The following is a 23,347-nucleotide window of genomic DNA, read 5'->3' as shown; positions in this document are numbered from 1 at the left end:
AGGCCTGGTGGACAAGGTTGAAGAGTTGCTCTGCTTGCTTTTTCAGTTCAGGGTCCCTGTGCTTGTCAGGGTGGTATAGCATGCACAGTCTGCGGTATGATGCCTTCAATTCCTCCTGAGTAGCCTCCCTCCTGACGTTTAGCAGCGCGTAGTAATCATCGTTGTCCACCTCTTCCTCCATCTGGATGGAGGAAGAGGTGGACAACGATGATTACTACGCGCTGCTAAACGTCAGGAGGGAGGCTACTCAGGAGGAATTGAAGGCATCATACCGCAGACTGTGCATGCTATACCACCCTGACAAGCACAGGGACCCTGAACTGAAAAAGCAAGCAGAGCAACTCTTCAACCTTGTCCACCAGGCCTATGAAGCCCGAGGCCACGATATGGATGGAAAGTGTATGCACCCCTAAATACTAAACAGGACAGGACAGGAAACACTTGGAAGTGGAGGAAGATACCGGAATAAGTAAAGCCTATATGATACTCGGAGGCTAAGCTTGTATACAGGCGCAATATACACCTTATTGAGGTGAGAAGATAGAGCACCTAGATGTGACACCTGGTGGAGGCAAAAAGTCACAACACCCATACTTTGCATGAGAGCACCTTGTTTTATTTAATGATATCGAAGGGAATGACACCTGATTTTGGATCTCTATATATATGGACACTATAAACACAGCACTTTATTTATTTATTTATTTTTTGATCTAAGCAAATGAGCACACAGCACTTTGTATCTCTTTTTGAAGTATTTTTATTTTTATCTTGTCTACGGTTTATTTATTTGATACTTTTTAGGAAAGTATAAACACTCAGCACTTTATTGTATTGAAGACAACTGAATAGTTTACTTATATTGATATATATATATGAGATATAAATGAAGTATTGGATCACCTTTTATTAATCAACACCAACACTTTTTATCACTAGAACACTTTTTACCACGCCAGTTTATACATTTATTATATTTTTTCTTTATATTCACTTCTGAAGCGCATCACCCACCTAAACTGTATACATTGTATTAACTGGTTCCTGGTACCAGTACTGTGGTGCAGCAGTAAGAAGGGAAAAATATATATCCTCAGATAGCGCAGGAACCACCCATACATATAAGATAATCTAGTGGAACCAATTGCCTTCAGAAGTCACATAATTAGTAAATAGAGTCCACCTGTGTGTATTTTTTCACTGTATAAATACTGCTGTTCTGTGAAGCCCTCAGAGGTTTGTTAGAGCACCTTAGTGAACAAATGGTTCACAAATGGTTCACCATGCCTGCAGCCTCTGCATCTCTTGTACTATGCCCACAGTCTCTGCATCTCCTGTACAATGCCCGCAGCCTCTGTATTTCTTGTACTGTACCCGCAGCCTCTGCATCTCCTGTACCATGCCCGCAGCCCCTGCATCTCCTGTACCTTGTCCGCAGCCCCTGCATCTCCTGTACCATGCCCGCAGCCCTCTGACATGTCCTCCTGTACCATGCCCACAGCCCCTGTATCTCCTGTACCATGCCCGCAGCCTCTGTATTTCTTGTACTGTACCCGCAGCCTCTGCATCTCCTGTACTATGTCCGCAGCCTCTGACATGTCCTCCTGTACCATGCCCACAGCCCCTGCATCTCCTGTACCATGCCCGCAGCCCCTGCATCTCCTGTACCATGCCCACAGCCCCTGCATCTCCTGTACCATGCCCGCAGCCCTTGCATCTCCTGTACCATGCCCGCAGCCCCTGCATCTCCTGTACCTTGTCCGCAGCCCCTGCATCTCCTGTACCATGCCCGCAGCCCCTGCATCTCCTGTACCATGCCTGCAGCCCCTGCATCTCCTGTACCATGCCTGAAGGCCTTGCATCTCCTGTACCTTGTCCGCAGCCCCTGCATCTCCTGTACCATGTTCGCAGCCTCTGACATGTCCTCCTGTACCATGTACACACAGCTTCTGACCACCTCTTTTAACCGGAATAGGCTCATATATATATATATATATATATATATATATATATAAAATATATATTTATACAGTATATATATAAAGCCTTATGTGCTTTCATATTCTTCAAATGTGCTTTAAAATGCATGGTTTTCCCTTTCAGGAACAAGAAAATAATGACGTTATGCTGTTGGGCTGGTATGAAAGGAGGGGGCTGAATACAAATGCACGTCACACTTTTCAGATATTTATTTGTAAAAAATTTTGAAAAGCATTTTCCTTCAACGTCACAATTTTGGACCACTGTGTTGGTCTATCACATAAAATCCCAATAAAATACATTTAGGTTTTTGGTTGTAACATGACAAATTGTGGAAAATTTCAAGGTGTACGAATACTTTTTCAGGGCACTGTATGGTGTTAGTAAATCAGTAAGAGTCCAATTTTGTTTGATTTACCACCACTAGATTTTTTTATATATACTAGACTTTATGGTATTTGTTTTATTAAAGCCCAACTCTGAGAAACTTGAAAATTCCTCCTTGTAGTGGGGCTGTGTCCACACAGCAAGGGTTTACTGCTCCTCAATGCTGCTAAACCACTTTTTGCAGCATCTTTTCCCTCATGCTCCAGTGGTGAGGACCATGACATCATTAAGACCAATAAGAGGTCTATAGCCCTGCATTGGAAGTGACAACGCTGAGGGACAAAGCATTGGAGAGCATTGTCGGCTGGAGTTGCAGAAGATTGGGTAAGAAAAATTCTTTCACACTTCCCTAAAACAACAAACATTGCAGCCCCCTACAAGGAGGAGTTTTCTGATTTCCCGGAGTTGGACTTTAAGGTTGTGTAGGATTTTTGCTCTACTGGAAATGGTCAAAATGTTTCTTTTATTATTCTTATTTCTTCTAATTGATTATGTTGCTGCTCACGCTTAGAGTGTAAGCTTAGTAAGAAAACTGTAAATGTGGAATTACCCTCTTAAAGGAACTTTAAGATTTGGGGATTAAAGCCTCAGTACCTTAGCTGTACCCTAAAGCTGAACTCTGGGCAAACTGCTTAATGCACACTGTTTTACCTGGCCATTTTGTATTTCTGGCCAAGATTTGTATTTCTGTCCATTCAGTCCCGAGATATACACAGTTCTGCCACACAGCACAGCCAGCCTGGAGACCTGACTTTACTCTATTGCAGTTAAAGAGCAATTAAACCCTTGAATAATCACCTCCCCTTCAGTGATGTGCCATTTGCAAGCTCCCTCGCTGATGCTGACATCTTCTACGTTTGGGATCTTAGGTCATCTGTACTGGCTGGGATAGCATAATGTAACCCTGGCGCATGCACAGGGAAGTTGTGCAGCTTGTGAGGAGGAAGGCAAGAATCCTCTATTACAGGAGAGACTAGAGGCGCTTTTACACTGCATGGTACGGCTCGGTATGGCGCTTTTCCACTGCATGGTACCGCATGGTACGTGTTAGAATGGTTCGGTACGATTTGGTACAGCGGCACTTTTCCACTACATGGTACGGCTCGGTGCGGCTCGCTTAAACAGTACCACCTCGGTTGGGGTTCCAAGCGGGCTTTACCTATGCCATATCCCACAATCCTTTGCATGCAGCCTTGATTGTTTGTCACTACTAGCCACTGATTGGTCGGAGAATCGTTGTAATCCCACCCACTTACTACTTTAGTGGAAAAGCAAATGGAGCCGAGTAGAGCCTATACAGTGCTGAAACGTGCCGACTCGTACCACACAGTGGAAAAGAAAACTGAGCCGAGCTGGGCCAAGCAGTGCCGAGTGGAGCCGAGCCTGTACTTGCACTGGAAAAGTGCCAATAGTAAGTCTCTTCTGCAATAGAAATCCTTTCCAATTGCAAGTATTTAAATTCAAGGCAAAGGTCCACTTCATGTAAGAGAGCTACTGCAATTTAGAAAAGACATTGGGTTATGGTGCCCCTGGGGACAGGACCTCTGAAATAAACCAGAAATGGTTTTACTGGAATGACTTTAAGTACTCTTCCAGATACATTTAATGAGTCCTTGATTGCTGTTTGCTTGGATAATGGTCCTCTAATTTTTTTTTTTTTTTTTAATTCTTTATTTAACAATAAAGTGTCCCATGAACCCCTTTCAGACATGGTCATACGCAAGATCATGTTACAGATAACGATCAAGTAGAAAAAAGGTACAATACTCTGTAACAGTAACAAATATAATATTGCATAGGGATAACAAGCACAATCCTCTAATGAGAGAGAGCTATCGAAGCCTGGATCAAAAGCACACCTCCATAAAGGAGCAGAGGGCCATGGAATGGTAGTGTACACAAGCTGATGGTAACATGGGACTCTTGGGGGAGGAAACCTGCAGGAGTCCATAAAATGTAGAGGAAAACTTCCCAATCCTGCAGTTCTCCCCATCATCCTGGGGGAGGGCATTAAGAGCAGAGCCAGTTAAAAGCCTAGGGGAGGTCAGTCCCTAGAACAGTTACCCCCATTAGAGCTTTGCCCTCATCAGAGTACACAAACATGTTCTCATTTCTTCTGGGAAGTCAGCCTCAGGTGCTCAATTCTGTTGCTGTCCTCCACCCTGTTGAGCCTTAGAGAGATGGAGAGAGGGTTTGGGTCCCTGCATCCCGATGCAGGCTTTGGTGGCATTAGGTAAGTGACGAAGGACCAACTTTTTATAAACTTTGACAGGGATATCCAAACAGTGAAGAAGGAAGGCAGGGTTGTCTGGAACCAGATAATCTGTAAACTTTTGGGCAATTCTTCGCACCTCTTTCCAAAAAAGGTCCAATTACAGACAAGACTAAAAAGTATAGATGATCTTCCCCCGTGTCTCTTGGTACTTCCAGCAATGATCTGAGGCTTCAAGGGAATATCAGCATATGACCGAAGAGGTTCGATACCATCTCGTAAGGAATATGAAATTACTCTCTTGGATGCGGGTGCATATTGAAGACTTCAGAGTGAATTGGATAATCTTTCGACACTAGTCGGGTGAGAAGGTTTTAAGAACGGCTTCCTATTTATGGATGCAAGGTAACATGAAGCCCTCTAGTGGAGCCACCAAGAGGGAGTACATTTTGGAAAGAGTGGGGTAGGGGATCACTGACCTTGCAACATGTCTCAAGCGAGGTCAGTGGGTGTCGAAACCACATGGGAGGTGCCCAATGTTTAAAAGAAATTATTTATTTGCAGCCCTTTACAGAAATCTGGGGTAAAAGGCCCGGTCGGGTACATCAGGGTGGAGATCAAGGGCCAAGCATCTGAGGTAAGGAATGAGAGGACTGAACGTAGTGGTTGGCAATCTATAGAACCCCCTGTCCTCATATATTTATCCCTCGTGTCGGAGTTGTGACAGGGAGCTGTATGGGACGGATTCCTGAGCCTTGATGGATCCCTTCTTATTGTCATTCTTTCTTTCCCTACCCTTTCCTCCATATTATTCTGGTCTCTCCTCCCTCCCCCCCCTCCTCTTTTTCTCTTTCCTCTTCTCTTCCTTCCTTCCTCCCCTGGCTGTGGATTGTGACCGAAGGCTGTTTTATTCTCCCTCCTCTCCAATACTAGCATCTGTTTCTTCTGCTATGCTGGGGTATTTTTCCAGCTATGGGTTTTCTTGTTTCACAAATAAAATCCGGCTGACGCACACTGAGAATTTATTAACATTTGTACTTTATAATGTACAGTGCATCCGAAAAGTATTCACAGTGCTTCACTTTTTCCAGATTTTGGTATGTTACAGTCTTATTCCAAAATAGATTAAATTAATTATTTTCTTCAAAATTTTACAAACAATATCCCATAATGATAATGTGAAAGAAATTTGTTTAAAACCTTTGCAAATTTCTTAAAAATAAACAACGAAAAAAATCCCAGGTACATAATTATTCACAGGCTTTCCTCAATACTTTGTTGAAGCTCCTTTGGCATCAATTACAGCCTCAAGTCTTTTTTAATTGATGCTACAAGCTTGGCACATCTATTTTTGGGCAATATTTTACTATTCTTCTTTGCAGGACCTCTCAAGCTCCATCAGGTTGGATGGGACGCGTCATTGCACAGCCATTTTCAGATCTCTCTAGAGATGTTCAATCGGGTTCAAGACTGGGCTCTGGCTGGGCCACTCAAGGACATTCACAGAGCTGTCCCATAGCCACTCCTCTGTTATCTTGGTTGTGTGCTTAGGGTCATTGTCTTGTTGGAAGATGAGCCTTTGCCCCAGTCTCAGGTCCAGAGTGTTCTGGAGCAGGTTTTTATCAAGGATGTTTCTGTACATTGCTGCATTCATCTTTCCCTTGATCCTGACTAGTTTCCCAGTTCCTGCTGCTGATAAACATCCCCACAGCATGATGCTGCCACCACCATGCTTCACTGTAGGGGTGGTATTGGCAAGGTGATGAGCGGTGCCTGGTTTTCTTCCAGACATGACGCTTGCCCTTCAGGCCAAAAAGTTCAATCGTTGTTTCATCAGTTCAGAGAACTTAGTTCTTCATGGTCTGAGAGTCCTCCAGGAGACTTTTGGCAAACTCCAGGTGGGCTGTCATGTGAGGAGTGGCTTCCGTCAGGCCTGATTGGTGGAGTGCTGCAGAGATGGTTTTTCTTCTGGAAGGTTCTCCTCTCTCCAAAGACAAACACGAGAGCTCTGTTAGAGTGACCAATGGGCTCTTGGTCACCTCCCTGACTAAGGTCCTTCTCCCTCGATCACTCAGTATGGTTGGGCAGCCCACTCAAGGAAGAGTCCTGGTGGTTCAAAATTTCTTCCACTTATGAATGACGGAGGCCACTGTGCTCATTGGGACCTTCAATGCTGCAAAAAATGTTTCTGTACCCTTCCCCAGATCTGTGCCTCACTACAATTCTGTCTTGGGGGTCTACGGACAATTCATTGGACCTCATGGCTTGGATTGTGCTCTGACATGCATGTGGGACCTTATATAAACAGGTATGTGCCTTTCCAAATCATGTCCAATACACTGAATTTACCACAGGTGGACTCCAATCAAATTGTAGAACCATCTCAATGATGATTAGTGGAAATAGGATGCACCTGAGCTAACTTTGAGTGTCATGGCAAAGGCTGTATGTGATTTTTTAGTTTTTTATTTTTAATAAATTTGCAAAGATTTCAAACAAACTTCTTTCACCTTGTCATTAAAGGGTTTTGTTTGTAGAATTATGAGGAAAATAATGAATTGCATCCATTTTGGAATAAGGCTGAAACATAACAAAATGTGGAAAAGTGAACAATTTCTGGATGCACTGTATGGTGGAAAGCTCAGATTGCATTGAGCTGTACAAGCCAACAGATGCCTTCTAAAGCCCCGTACACACGTAGCGATCGTCGGCCAACCGATCGGCCGTCTTTTGTCCAGGGCTGTCGTGTCTGTTGAAAACTGCACACGAATTTTGTCGGCCAACAATAGCCGACTGCAGAAGTGATGTCATGTGATGGTTAACTTTCCGTGTGTTTTTTCTTTTCTGAGCATGCCCAGTCTTGCTAATCTGCTCTTTGTCAGCCGAAATCTGTACTGACTGGCGAACAATCGGCCGCTCTAGTGACGGCCAACAAATATTTTAAAGTCTGCACGACAGATTCTGTTCGGCCGAAAATGCGCTGTCGGTTGTCGGAAGCATCATACTAACAAGCCTACAATCGGCCGATCGGTCGGCGGCCGAATATTTACGACCGACAATCGGTACGTGTGTACGGGGCTTTACCTGCACAATTATCTACTTCTTGCTCTGTTCTTCCTGACCAATTTGATTTGTACACTGTACAAGGTGTATGAGGTGTAGTTCTTTCTTTAACCTCTTGGTGCAAAGCGCACGCAAATATGCAGTCTCTCGGCGGCCGGGCCTTGGCGCCGAGGGGTCACATATTTGCATGCAATCATGCCGGCATTGCTGTCCCAAGAGCGTGCCCCTCGCGCACTCCCCGTATAGTGACTGCCTGCTCACGGAAAAACTGGATTTTTCAGATCATGTGACAGCCAATCACGGTAGTCAGGTGGCCATAAGCCCCACCCCCCCGCCTCCCAGCATAGCAAACATCCTAAAGGGCAGGCAGCAGCCAGGACTAAGGGGTTAAATAAAGAAAATTAAAAAAAATAATAAAAAGACACTGGGTTGATTTACATTAACTGGAGAGTCCAAAATCTGGTGCAGTTCTGCAAACAAACCGATCAGCTTCCAGTTTTTTTTGTTAAAGCTTAATTGAAGCTAATTGGCTACCGTGCAGAGCTGCACCAGATTTTGCACTGTCTAGTTTTAGTAATTCAACTCCAATGTCTTTCCTAAACCCTGTCTCTGGAAAGTGCTAACACTGACTAAGAAACTGGGAGAAACTAGCTAGTACTGAACTAACTAGCACTAAACAGGAGAGGAGGACAGAGAGAGCAATACCAAATCACACCAGTAAACAAGCTGCAGTGGTCCAAATCCGCCACAACAAAACATAGAAAAAGGACATATTAGTGGGACAGAACACTCTTCATACATGTCTGTATGTCAGGGAGAGTCTTATGCAGTGAATGTGTAATTGTGGGTTTTCATTTATAAAAGTAGAGAAAAGGAATAATGGGTTAATTGAAAATTGAAGCTCCATAAGGTGGGGAAGGGCTACCACCTCTGTCTAGTATTTATTGTGCTTTGTTATAGTGGAACTCCAGTGACAAAAGCTTTGACTAGAGTCCCACTTTACCAATAAATCAAATACTCGGTTTTATTATCTAAGCAATGACAACATAAATCTGATTGATAGTTATTGGTAAAACAGCCCATAGATTATGCAGTTTTTTTTTCCTTCCACCATGGCTGGATTGAAAGAAAATTGCTTGATTTCCCCCATCAACAGAGTCAGTATTGTGTTCTGCCATTGTGTTCCCTGCCGACAGAACACAATGGTCACCTCCCCGGAAAGCATCGGAAAAGCATCAGAAGTGGCTTCAAAACTCGATAGATTCCGGCGCCAGGAGAGCGGTATGCAGTCTAAAGATGGCGGCTCCCCGTCTTCCTCTCCCGCCCCAACCTCACCACCGTTGGACCAGTGTAAGATCCTGGAGGCGATTACTGATTGCAAAGCCTCTCTCACTACCAAACTGGAGGAAGTCATGGTAGATATATCCCTCCTTCGGAAGGATCTACAAAAACTTAGGGGCTGTGTGTCGGAGGCAGAGGACCGCCTCAGCCGCATAGAGGATGACATACCCCCGGTCAGAGGTGTGGTGGAGCAGGCCTCACGGGATGTGGCTTACCTCTTGCAGAAGCAGGACGACCTCGAGAACCGAGCCAGGAGGAACAACCTGCGGTTCATAGGCCTGCCAGAGGGTGCTGAAGGAGCCAACCCTGCTCCCTTTCTGGAAGAGCTGCTGGTCAAGACATACGGCAGGGAGGCATTTTCTCATGCCTTTATAGTGGAGTGGGCCCACCGCATGCCCGCCAAGCGGCCCCCTCAACAGGGCCGGTGCTTCCACTAGGCAAACTAGGCAGCCGCCTAGGGCGCATTGCCACCTTGGGGTGCAGCCAGGAGTCGGCACTCTCTCTCCATCATGAATGATTATTGTATATATATTTGGGTACCATGCTCACACGAGTTGGGGTATGTGTTGGGCTGGGTGGGAAGGGGGGGTTGTTTTAAAAAAAAAAAAAAAAGGTATAAATCAGATAAAACTTAAATTTGATACGGTAATGTCAAAGCTCTTCCGTCTCACGGTTACGTATTACCTACCAGCTTGTACTTCACCGATTACACCAGGTAGAACATCGCTGCCAACAGCGTAGGCACCCTCATTGTAGGCAGCGGCACCGTCCGTAGGTACTTGTGATGGAAAATCCGGGATTGCATAAATATTTTGGAAATCCTCCAGATCACAATATAATGCTGAAAATGTATAAAAACAACAAAAATCAAATTAAACACTGGATAGTTTAAAAGGTCGGTTCGGCAATGACAGATATTGAACTATAACCAAGACCTCATGGAATATAGTCAGTGTGAACCTCAAAGCTGTGCCGCATCCCTAATATATGAAAAATATGGAAAAATCGCCTATGGGTAGGACTTTAATGGCACCAAAAAAGTAGTAGATGGTATATCGGTAGAAACAATTTTATCTATATACAATCTGTAATGGATCAACCGGCACCCCGACTGGTTACCTCCGTTGACGGATGCTCCTAGCGCTTCCCGAGGTCTCCAAGCACTCCACCAGACACCATAACCACCTCAGACTCCACAAACCGCCGCAGCTTGGTTGGGGTCTCACGGTCTCCTACTCACCCTGGACCTACCACAAGGCTCCAGGTTCCAGTGGGTGAACCTCTCTTTCCCCAGAGAGTGAAGCAGGAAAAAGCTCTTACAAGAGCTTAGTGATTATCCAAGGGAGTATGAAGAGCATAGCAATCCCTTGTAGCAGATTCCCCCAATGAGCGACAGGACTCTAGATTGAGGGTAAAGTATAACTCAAACTTTAATGGTACAGCTGCTCTTTTATATAGGTTTCCCCAACAAGGTTACTGCCCAGGTGGACCTGGTTGGGAACAGGCCCTGAAATTCACAATCCAATGAAAACAGAGTTTTAAACTCCCATACAGTGTACACAATCCCTCCCCTCTGCCTGATTACAGTATCATATGCAGATTAAACTGTATACAGGAACAGAATTACCCTAAACTAATTATCTAGCTATCTGGACAGAACAATGTGGGGTCATTAACATTTAACAATGGGACAGGCAGATTCCACATAACATCTCAATACACAAACAATAGGACAAGGCTGCCAATGACAGTCTGTGTGTCTCTCTCATATTGAAGCTGGAATATACATTATTTGAATACACAAACAACAGCACTTTCCCAAAATATCGGCAATATCGGTAACCTCAGGGGCTTATTCATATATATCGGGCAAAGTGCATATCGGCCCCCGATATATCAGTGTTGCTGATAATCGGTTGGTTCCTAAAAAGTACCCATCCTTATTTAAAATGCAAAGTGTGCTCATGTTGAATGCTCCCAAAGGTGCCACATCCCAAGTAAAGTCATTACCCTGGGGCCATGTGGTCACTGTCCTTCTAATGTGATGTATATTCATGAGCTTGCCATGTTTTAATCCTTTTGTATGATTTTTTTCAATAAATGTTATTTGCTAAATAAAATTTTCATGTGTGTAATAACTGAGTGCCTATAAAGTCCCACCAACAGGGGAATATTCCTTTTAATCCTTATTTAAAAAGGCAATAAACAATGTATAGAGACCATAGTAAGCCATTAGAAATAAAGCAATAATAAACCCAAAAGTTCATTTTGTTATATATTGAAGCTCTTTCTCTCGTTCTTTCTTAAGCTGCAATATTACATTTTTGGTTTGGGTTTAATAACGCTTTAATCTTTCACTCAGCCTCCCCCAGTTGAGTGACTCTAATATTAATTATTGCACCCTGAATATTTCCATTGTTCCTGGCCTTGTTTTTGTTTTTTTGAAAATGTTTTTTTTTTTTTTCTGGCAAATGCCTTTGTATGAGAAAATGTCTTACCTGCATTATCCTGGTGAAGCTGTAGGTCTTTCAGTTGTGCTGAAATAATTCTTTGCTGACACTGTGGAAAAAGCAAAAAAAAAAACAAACAAACATACAGCAACCTGTATCAGCATTACTCCAGCCATAATGTTTTTGTTTGTTTTGGTTGGATGATGAAGTGTTCTCTGATCTCCAAATTGCTCCCCATCCTGACACCCCTCATGGAGGTCCTGAGCAGTCAGAACGGACAGGTAATCTCAGGACCCATGGCACAGGAAGAGGGGTGTCGGGTGCAGGGTGGGTGGCATTTTGATTAGATGTAGGGGTCCTTTCAAAATGGGCTTTCCACCCGGAGGACTCCGTTTTGCTCAGTGGGGATCAATCCGCCGATCCCCACTGAGCAGGTGGATGACAGCTCTGTCTCTGCTTACTTTGCAGAGACAGACCTGTCAGGTCCCCGCTCTCCTCTATGGGAGATCGGATGAAAACAGACCGCCTGTCCGTTTTTATCCGATCCAATGCTCCAGACGGATGGAAAATAAGGTTTCCATCCGTCCGGATTTCACGGACAGGATCGGATCGGAGATGTCACCTCTGACATCCGCTGCTCCATAAAGGTACATTGAGCATCGGATCAGGTCCGCCTGAAAAGACTGAGGGGTGGACCTTATCGGAAAGCCTGTGTGAAAGGGGCCCTAAAGGCTCGTACACACTATAAGAAAATCGGGCAAACATTTTCATTCAAAGAATTTTCGTACGATTTTTGTATAGTGTGTACAGAACTTTCTGTAGACGATTCAGAATTTTCGTACGAAAAGTCTCGAAAGGACAAACTCCAAAATTTTTCTCGTACGGGAAAAAAATAACGATTTTCGTTAAATGTGTACCGTTTTCATACGATTTTTGTAAAAGAAAAATCAGAAATGAATGACTGCGCATGACCAGAAACAATAAACAACAAAAGCCTTTTTTCGTACGAGAATTTTCTTAAGAAAATTCTTTCATCGGTTCTGATTTGCTGTGAAACAACGAGGAAAATCGGACAATCGTTCGCCCAATTTTCTCATACTGTGTACCCCACTTAAGTTTTTAAGCAACTGAATAAATGTAAATAAAAAGCTTAAACAAACAGTTGGCTGCTCTAGCGGCTGTGAGTTTGTTTACATACCAGTATTGTTACTGCCATAATGGTTACTGCAGCATAAATAGATGATCAGTCTGATGACATGAGCTCCAGTCCAGGGTGGGGGGGGGGGATTGGACCCCCAGTACCCTGGGATACACATTGGTGGACATATTTAATATTGAAATTGCACACAAGGATACATACTATTATTCTATTTGGTTTGATTTACACATTTACATTTTTTTACACATTGTTATTCTGTATGCTGCCTATTTGCTTTGTTTTTCGTTTGTATATCCCTTGATAAAGTTATTTACTACAAGCCTTATGCTGCAGTTCACTATTTTTCAAGTACGCCATGACAATTGTATATAAATTATATTTACTAGTGGCTTCCCCCACCTCCCCACCCAATAGTATACAAATGTTTTTCATGCCATCTTTTCTGCTTTAATAACTTAATACTTCCCCAGGTCTGTTTTATATACAGATTATTAATATACTGATATGAAGTACTTATGATAGCAGAAAGAAGCCTCACCTGAACCTGCCTATGGTAACCCCTGGGGTACACACAGGTCTTGTGGTCTATAGAAATGCTGTAACCACAGCACCACGCATGGGAGGCATTCTTCATGGTAACCCAGCTGCTCTCCCATCCATCCATCCACAAATCTAATCTATGCAATCCATCCATCCAATCTAATCTATGTATTCCATCCATTTCATGTAATCTATGTAATCCATCAATCCATTCTAATCTATGTAATCCATCCATTCAATCAATCTAATCTATGCAACCAATCCAATTTAATCTATGTAATCCATCCATCCATTCAATTTATCTAATTTATGTAACTCATCCATCCAATCTATTTTATGTAATCCATCCATCTAATCTAATCTATATAATTAATTTATCTATCTATCTATCCATTCAGAGCTATGTAATCAATCAATCCATTCTAATCTATGTAACCCTTCCATCCACCCATCCATCCAATCTACTCTATGTAATCCAATTATCTAATCTTATCCATATAATTAATGTATCTATCCATTCAGAGCTATATAATCCATCCATCCATTCTAATCTATGTAACCCATCCATCCATTCTAATCTATGTAACCCTTCCATCCATCCATCCAATCTACTCTATGTAATCCATCCATCTAATCTAATCTATACAATGAATTGATCTATCTATCCATTCTGAGCTATGTAATCCATCCATCCATCCATTCTAATATATGTAACCCTTCCATCCATCCATTCAATCTACTCTATGTAATCCATCCATCTAATCTACAGTATCTCACAAAAGTGAGTACAACCCTCACATTTTTGTAAATATGTTATTATTATTATATCTTTTCATGTGACAACACTGAAGAAATGACACTTTGCTACAATGTAAAGTAGTGAATGTACAGCTTGTATAAGGGTCCTTTCACATGGCCGCTCCGTGTGTCCGCAAATCATCCCATCCGTTTGCGGATGATTTGCGGACATAATGTAAGTGAATGGCACTGCGGATGTCAGCGGAATACCATCCGCTGACATCCGATTTTCCTCCTTTCAGTTCTGTTCCGTTTTTTCGAATGGAACAGAACCCCATTTTTTCTTCCGTGTAAAAAACGGAAAGGAAGGAAAATCGGATGTCAGCGGTGTCATCCGCTGACATCCGCAGTGCCATATACTTACATTATGTCCGCATATCATCCGCAAACGGATAGGATGATATGCGGGCACACGGAGCGGATTACAGAAATGTCATCCGCTCCGTGGAAAAAAAAAAGTCCCGCAGCGGACCTTTCACACGGAGCGGCCGTGTGAAAGGACCCTAACAGTGTAAATTAGCTGTCCACTCAAAATAACTCAACACACAGCCATTAATGTCTAAACTGCTGGCAACAAAAGTAAATACACCGCCAAAGTAAAAGATGTTGAAATTGGGATCAATTAGTAATTTTCCCTCCCCTGTGTCATGTGACTCACTAGTGTTACATAGTCTCAGGTGTGAATGGGGAGCAGGTGTGTTAAATTTGGTGTTATTGCTCCAACTCTCATACTGGTCAATGGAAGTTCAACATGGCAACTCATGGCAAAGAACTCTCTGAGGATCTGAAGAAAAGAATTGTTGCTCTACATAAAGATGGCCTAGGCTATAAGAAGATTGCCAAGACCCTGAAACTGAGCTGCAGCACGGCGGCCAAGACCATACAGCGGTTTACCAGGACAGGTTCCACTCAGGACAGGCCTCGCCATGGTCGACCAAAGAAGTTGAGTGCACGTGCTCAGCGTCATACGCAGAGGTTGTCTTTGTGAAATAGACGTCTATTTACAAAATGTACAAGAATGTGAGGGGTGTTTTGGGAGATACTGTATATAATCCATCCATCTATCCAATCTAAACTATAAAAACCATCTATCCCAACCAATCTAATCAATATAATTCATCCATTCAATCTAAGTAATCCATCCATCTATACATCCCATTTAATCATTGCAATTCATCCATCTATTAATCCTATTTAATCTATGTAACTCTTCCATCCATCCAATCTAATCTATGTAACCCATTCATCCAATCAACTCTATGTAATCCATCCATCTAATCTAATCTATATAATTAATTTATCTATCTATCCATTCTGATCTATGTAATCCATCCATCCATTCTATTCTATGTAACCCATCCATCCAATCTACTCTATGTAATCCATCCATCTAAACTATGTAATCCATCTATCCAAACCAATCTAATCAATGTAATCCATCCATCCAATCTAAGTAATCCATCCATCCATCCCATCTAATCTATGCAATTCATCCAATTGAATCTATGTAATCCATCCATCTATCCAATTTAATCTATGTAATCCATCCATTCATCCAATCTAATCTATGTAATACTTCCATTCAATCTAATCTATGTAATCCATCTATCCAATCTAATCTATGTAATACTTCCATCTATTCATCCAATTTAATCAATTTAATCCATACAGCAGTCTGAACTATGTAGTCCAACCATCCTTTTTAATCTATGTAATCCATCCATCCAATGTACTCTATGTAATCTATCCATCCATTCAATCTAATCTAGATCATGTATCTATCCATCGAATCTAAATAATCCAACCGTCCAGCCAGTGCCGGGAGAAGACCATCCAGCGCCCAGGGCAAAGATGCCAAACTGCACCCCTCCCTTCTCTTAGGCTTAGGGTCGTAGGTCTTAGGTGCCCACATGCCTTCAATAAACCATTACACCCAGGGCAGCTGTCCGTCCTGACCACCCCTTGTCCCGGCCCTGCATCCAGCCATCCATGTAATCTAATCTATGTAATCCATCAAATCTATCCATCTATCTATTAATCTCCATCCAGTCATCTAGTAAAAAGTAATTATAACAAAAAAAAACTATCAGCGCAAAACCAAATATGTGATATAACACTCAAAATAGGTAAAAACACTGTGCGTGAATAATGTACTGAAAAAGTGCTTGAATATCACTGTGCATAAAACAAATATAGCCGGCAGCAAACACCAATCGTGTTCACATCCCACAATAAATCGAAATAAATACAAAAAATGTGCTGCGCCAGACGTGCACCAATAAACATAAATGATGTTAATATAATCAATATCTGAAGTCCATACAAGCTGTGATTGTGCTCAAAATCCAATAAATGTGCATTAGTGTCCAAATCAGAAATGCAATCTGGTGAAAAGTGCACACCAATCTGTGAAATCCCTCCACCTGCTAGATTGGCCTCTCACCTCCAAAAAGGACCCAGACGGGCCAGCAAAAGCATATACTGAGGATATCAGACTCCTGGAAAGACACTCCAGCCTCTCACCTCCGGAGGTCTCAAGACACGGGACATGTACAGGGCACTTCACCGTGCCTGCTGTTATGGCAATAGTAATAGCGTGTGTCACTCGAGAGATGTTCGGCGTCGGTCACGCAAGCTCCGCCCCCCTATACGCGTTACGACAAGCGTATGGCTCCAACGTCTTCCTCGGTAGGGGTGGCTTGTGCGTGCCAAGCCTCTCTTTAAATAAGTATGCCTAGAGGTGGATTGGTTAGTGGACCTCTGCTCCTCCCATTGTTCCTAGCACTACACTGGACACCAGAACCGAAGATACAGGCACTTCCTCTTCGGTGTCACTGGTTAATAATGCTAATGGGGCAGTTTTATTCGATTAGCGGTGCAATGCACATATATTAATCAACTCGGAGATCGCGTGTCATCGCCCACATCTCTCTAGTGCTATATATAATTTAAAACATAATATAACAATGCCAAATATTAAAATACATATATTTATATAAAAACATCTAAAATATATATATCACGCTACAATCATAAAATATTAAATACTCATAAAATGTGCATAAAATTACAAGAACAATATAATAAAATATGTTAATATGTAAAAATATCCTAAAATTCATTCTTAATAAAACAAAAAGCCTCAGATATCTAAAATACATGATGGAGTATCATTTATTGCTAATGAAGCAGTTAAGGTCGAAATCCTTATTTAGACCTCTGGGTGCCAAAACTTTGGCCTCATAGACCCAGAAGGATTCCCTCCTGCTCAACTGGCGGATGTAATTTCCTCCTCTCCAATGAGGTTGAACATGCTCTATCCCCCAAAATTTCAGGGAATTGGGGTTCCTATCGTGAAATTCCCTGAAATGTTTTGATACATTATGTGAGACTTCCCCCTTTTTGATGTTGGTTATGTGTTCCCCTATTCTCACATTGAGGGGTCTGGAGGTGCGGCCCACATATTGGAGTCCGCACCCACATTCCATCATGTAGACAACTCCAACAGTGGTACATGTTACCAAGTCTTTGATCTGGTATTGCTTGCCTGTACTTTTGCATATGAACGACTTCCTTTTCTTGACATTGTTCCTCGCCGATCGGCAAGCCCTACACTTGCCACATGCGTGAAAACCTGACAGGAACTGGAAGACCGTATTTTTCCTGGGTTTAGGAGGGTTTATTACTCCCGGTGCCAGCCTGTCCTTCAAGATGGGCACTCTTCTGTAAATGAAGCCAGGTTTCTCCGGGAGATGGGGTCCTAGGATTCTGTCTTGTTTTAAAATATCCCAGTGTTTGGTGATGATACGTTCAATAATAGGAATATTTTACTATCATGGACTGAAAGTAAGGAAAGAATACAGTTCCTAGATCTAGAGATTTTTATAAAAGAAGGTCAAATACACACAAGGAACTTTTTTAAGCCTACTGACCGCAACTCCTACCTGCCTATCGATAGCTGCCACCATAGAAATTGGCTTTTCAATATCCCGAGGGGACAGCTTATCCGAATCAGGAGGAATTGCTCAAAGGAGGAGGATTATACGACACAGTCCAAAATATTGGTAGACAGATTTCAGGCTAAAGGGTATGATATGAAAAAAGTGAATTTGGATTTAAGACAAGTATCGTCACTAGATAGAACAGAGCTTCTAAAGAATAAAATGGCCCCACCTAAGGAGAGTAACAGTAATAATTTTAAATTGGTGTTTGATTTTAACGTCCAACATAGACAGGTTGAACGTATCATCACCAAACACTGGGATATTTTAAAACAAGACAGAATCCTAGGACCCCATCTCTCGGAGAAACCTGGCTTCATTTACAGAAGAGTGCCCATCTTGAAGGACAGGCTGGCACCGGGAGTAATAAACCCTCCTAAACCCAGGAAAAATATGGTCTTCCAGTTCCTGTCAGGTTTTCACGCATGTGGCAAGTGTAGGGCTTGCCGATCGGCGAGGAACAATGTCAAGAAAAGGAAGTCGTTCATATGCAAAAGTACAGGCAAGCAATACCAGATCAAAGACTTGGTAACATGTACCACTGTTGGAGTTGTCTACATGATGGAATGTGGGTGCGGACTCCAATATGTGGGCCGCACCTCCAGACCCCTCAATGTGAGAATAGGGGAACACATAACCAACATCAAAAAGGGGGAAGTCTCACATCATGTATCAAAACATTTCAGGGAATTTCACGATAGGAACCCCAATTCCCTGAAATTTTGGGGGATAGAGCATGTTCAACCTCATTGGAGAGGAGGAAATTACATCCGCCAGTTGAGCAGGAGGGAATCCTTCTGGGTCTATGAGGCCAAAGTTTTGGCACCCAGAGGTCTAAATAAGGATTTCGACCTTAACTGCTTCATTAGCAATAAATGATACTCCATCATGTATTTTAGATATCTGAGGCTTTTTGTTTTATTAAGAATGAATTTTAGGATATTTTTACATATTAACATATTTTATTATATTGTTCTTGTAATTTTATGCACATTTTATGAGTATTTAATATTTTATGATTGTAGCGTGATATATATATTTTAGATGTTTTTATATAAATATATGTATTTTAATATTTGGCATTGTTATATTATGTTTTAAATTATATATAGCACTAGAGAGATGTGGGCGATGACACGCGATCTCCGAGTTGATTAATATATGTGCATTGCACCGCTAATCAAATAAAACTGCCCCATTAGCATTATTAACCAGTGACACCGAAGAGGAAGTGCCTGTATCTTCGGTTCTGGTGTCCAGTGTAGTGCTAGGAACAATGGGAGGAGCAGAGGTCCACTAACCAATCCACCTCTAGGCATACTTATTTAAAGAGAGGCTTGGAACGCACAAGCCACCCCTACCGAGGAAGACGTTGGAGCCATACGCTCGTCGTAACGCGTATAGGGGGGCGGAGCTTGCGTGACCGACGCCGAACATCTCTCGAGTGACACACGCTATTACTATTGCCATAACAGCAGGCACGGTGAAGTGCCCTGTACATGTCCCGTGTCTTGAGACCTCCGGAGCTGAGAGGCTGGAGTGTCTTTCCAGGAGTCTGATATCCTCAGTATATGCTTTTGCTGGCCCGTCTGGGTCTTGTTTGGAGGTGAGAGGCCAATCTAGCAGGTGGAGGGATTTCACAGATTGGTGTGCACTTTTCACCAGATTGCATTTCTGATTTGGACACTTGGACACTAATGCACATTTATTGGATTTTGAGCACAATCACAGCTTGTATGGACTTCAGATATTGATTATATTAACATCATTTATGTTTATTGGTGCACGTCTGGCGCAGCACATTTTTTGTATTTATCTAGTAAAAAGTGTTTGTACTTGGGCAGTAGTTGATTTAGTGGCCCAACAATTAATCTCATGCATGGGCTCTTTGCTGTCCATTACTGATTATAGACTTCAGAATTTAGCTCAGGGTAAATGTAGAAAAACTCACCTCCATTGTGTCACCAGCCTGATAGCTACAGGAACCCAACTGTTGAAAAGCTGTCTGGCCACCCATTGCGGCACACTGCTCACCCGGTACAACTGTAAGTAGTGAAAAAAAAATTGGTCATAAAGAGAACACAAACTGAGTAGGTATGTTTTTAAGTGGTAAGTAGCTATCATTAGCAGAGGTTCACAGGTTAGGAAATCTCACTAATGTAGAATAAAACTGTCCAGACACCGTTCTACATGGAAAATCATAATGGGTGGCCCTGTCACCCATTTCCTGTGTGACAACCTTCAAATAGAACAGGGGTCTTCAAACTATGGCCCTCCAGTTGTTCAGGAACTACAATTCCCATCATGCCTAGTCATGTCTGTGAATGTCAGAGTTTTGCAATGCCTCATGGGACATGTAGTTCCGCAACAGCTGGAGGGCCGTAGTTTTAGGATCCCTGAAATAGAAGATCAAAGAAGCCAGACAGAACATTGTCAGCCAAACAGCAGGGTATTCTGACAGCCAACTGCGGAGGTCTACAGAATACAATAGCCCAGCATGGGGATCTGTGTCCATCCGTGTTGTATAGCATGGATGAAGGAATCTGTTAGATTTTTTTTTCCGTTCAACCTGCAGGACTAAACAAACAAAATCTAGTAGTGTATGACAACCTTAAGACTTTCTGGCTGCAGTAGGCATCACTGAGAATTCTCATTCACCAGCATGCAGGCAGAGGCTGCCACTGATGCCTTCTTTCTAAAAATGCTATTTTATCTAGCTGTCCTTCTGATCCAAAAAACTTCCAGCACTGACCAAGAAAAAAACCTGCTTGCAGTTCAGGAGGTTTTACTCCACTTTAAATCGGTATGTTTTTACTTAGTGATTCAGAAATGATTGAAGCCAGAGGCTGCCAGGCAGCTAGCATTTTTAGAATAAGGTCAGCAATGGCAGCAACTACAAGGTGCTGCATAAATTGTCAGAGCTATACAAATACCTGCAATAAAATGAATAAATTGAATGTACACACACCAGTCGCTTTATTAGGTGCACCTTGTTAGTACCGGGTTGGACCCCCCTTTTGCTTTCAGAACTGCCACAATTCTTCCTGGCATAGATTTACCGAGGTGTTGAAAACATTCCTAAGAGATTTTGGTCCATATTGTTAGGATAGCATCACGCACTTGCCCATTTCACCACATCCGAAAGGTGCTCTATTGGATTGAGATCTGGTGAGTGTGGAGGCCATTGGAGTTCAGTGAACTCATTGTCATGTTCAAGAAACCAGTGGTGAGATGATTGGAGCTTTGTGACATGGTGCATTATCCTGGTGGAAGGAGCCATCAGAAGGTGGATATACTGTAGTCATATAAGGATGGAAATGGCAAGCAACAATACTCGGGTAGGCTGTAGCATTTAAATGATGCTCAATTGGTACTAAGGGGCAAAACTGTGCCAAGAAAATATCCTCCCACACCATTACACCACCACCACCACCTGCCTGAGCCGTTGACGCAAGGCAGGATGGATCCATGCTTTCATGTTGTTTACGCCAAATTCTGATCTTACCATCTGAATGTTTCAGCTGAAATCGAGATTTATCAGACCAGGCAACATTTTTCCAATCTTCTATTGTATGATTTGGGTGATCCTGTGTGAATTATAGCTTCAGTTTCCTGTTCTTAGCTGACAGGAGTGGCACCCGGTGAGGTCTTCTGCTGTTGTAGCCCATCTCCATCAAGATTCAATGTGTTGTGCGTTCTGAGATGGTATTCTGCATACCTTGGTTGTAATGAGTGCTTATTTGAGTTACTGTTGCCTTGCGATCATCTTATAGTTACATAGTTAGTCAGGTTGGAAAAAGACACAAGTTCATCTAGCTCAACCAATAAAAAAACAAAAAAGAAAACACAACCATACAATCCTATACCCACAGTTGATCCAGAGGAAGGTGAAAACCCCAACAAAGCATGATCAAATTTGCTACAGCAGGGGAAAAAATTCCTTCCTAATCCTTCTAGAGGCAATCGGATATTCCCTGGAATATTAGTACCCAGTTATATTACAGTTATATTATGTACACCTAGGAAAACATTCAGACCCTTTTAAAAGCAATCTACTAAGCTGGCCAGAAACACCTCTGGAGGGAGTCTATTCCTCATTTTCACAGCTCTTACTGTGAAGAAACCTTTCTGTATTTGGAGATCAAATCTCTTTTCCTCTAGACGTAAAGAGTACCCCCTTGTCCTCTGTGATGACCCTACAGTGAATAACTCCACAACAGGTTCACTACAGTGCCTTGCGAAAGTATTCGGCCCCCTTGAACTTTGGGACCTTTTGCCACATTTCAGGCTTCAAACATAAAGATATAAAACTGTAATTTTTTGTGAAGAATCAACAACAAGTGGGACACAATCATGAAGTGGAATGAAATTTATTGGATATTTTAAACTTTGTTAACAAATAAAAAACTGAAAAATTGGGCGTGCAAAATTATTCAGCCCCTTTACTTTCAGTGCAGCAAACTCTCTCCAGAAGTTCAGTGAGGATCTCTGAATGATCCAATGTTGACCTAAATGACTAATGATGATAAATAGAATCCACCTGTGTGTAATCAAGTCTCCGTATAAATGCACCTGCACTGTGATAGTCTCAGAGGTCCGTTTAAAGCACAGAGAGCATCGTGAAGAACAAGGAACATACCAGGCAGGTCCGAGATACTGTTGTGGAGAAGTTTAAAGCCGGATTTGGATACAAAAAGATTTCCCAAGCTTTAAACATCCCAAGGAGCACTGTGCAAGCGATAATATTGAAATGGAAGGAGTATCAGACCACTGCAAATCTAGGAAGACCTGGCCGTCCCTCTAAACTTTCAGCTCATACAAGGAGAAGACTGATTAGAGATGCAGCCAAGAGGCCCATGATCACTCTGGATGAACTGCAGAGATCTACAGCTGAGGTGGGAGACTCTGTCCATAGGACAACAATCAGTCGTATACTGCACAAATCTGGCCTTTATGGAAGAGTGGCAAGAAGAAAGCCATTTCTTAAAGATATCCATAAAAAGTGTTGTTTAAAGTTTGCCACAAGCCACCTGGGAGACACACCAAACATGTGGAAGAAGGTGCTCTGGTCAGATGAAACCAAAATCGAACTTTTTGGCAACAATGCAAAACGTTATGTTTTGCGTAAAAGCAACACAGCTCATCACCCTGAACACACCATCCCCACTGTCAAACATGGTGGTAGCAGCATCATGGTTTGGGCCTGCTTTTCTTCAGCAGGGACAGGGAAGATGGTTAAAATTAATGGGAAGATGGATGGAGCCAAATACAGGACCATTCTGGAAGAAAACCTGATGGAGTCTGCAAAAGACCTGAGACTGGGACGGAGATTTGTCTTCCAACAAGACAATGATCCAAAACATAAAGCAAAATCTACAATGGAATGGTTCACAAATAAACATATCCAGGTGTTAGA

The 23,347-nt window shown here is 42.5% G+C and overlaps 1 protein-coding gene across 1 annotated transcript in view; it reads right to left on the bottom strand.

The window, feature by feature from the left end:
• Positions 1-23,347, bottom strand: part of LOC309568316 (uncharacterized protein) — a 240,500-nt gene that overhangs the window by 17,650 nt on the left and 199,503 nt on the right. The window contains exons 16-18 of the mRNA XM_082273980.1: positions 19,883-19,974; positions 11,482-11,542; positions 9,672-9,824 (exon numbers count right to left, since the gene is read on the bottom strand). Coding sequence (XP_082130106.1) covers positions 9,672-9,824; positions 11,482-11,542; positions 19,883-19,974 — 306 coding nt within the window. The remainder of the gene's footprint in view (positions 1-9,671; positions 9,825-11,481; positions 11,543-19,882; positions 19,975-23,347) is intronic.

Source organism: Pelophylax lessonae (genome assembly GCF_965119305.1).
Source record: "Pelophylax lessonae genome assembly, chromosome: 12".
Classification (NCBI taxonomy): Eukaryota; Metazoa; Chordata; class Amphibia; order Anura; family Ranidae; genus Pelophylax; species Pelophylax lessonae.
This window is presented reverse-complemented; position numbering and strand designations above follow the sequence as displayed.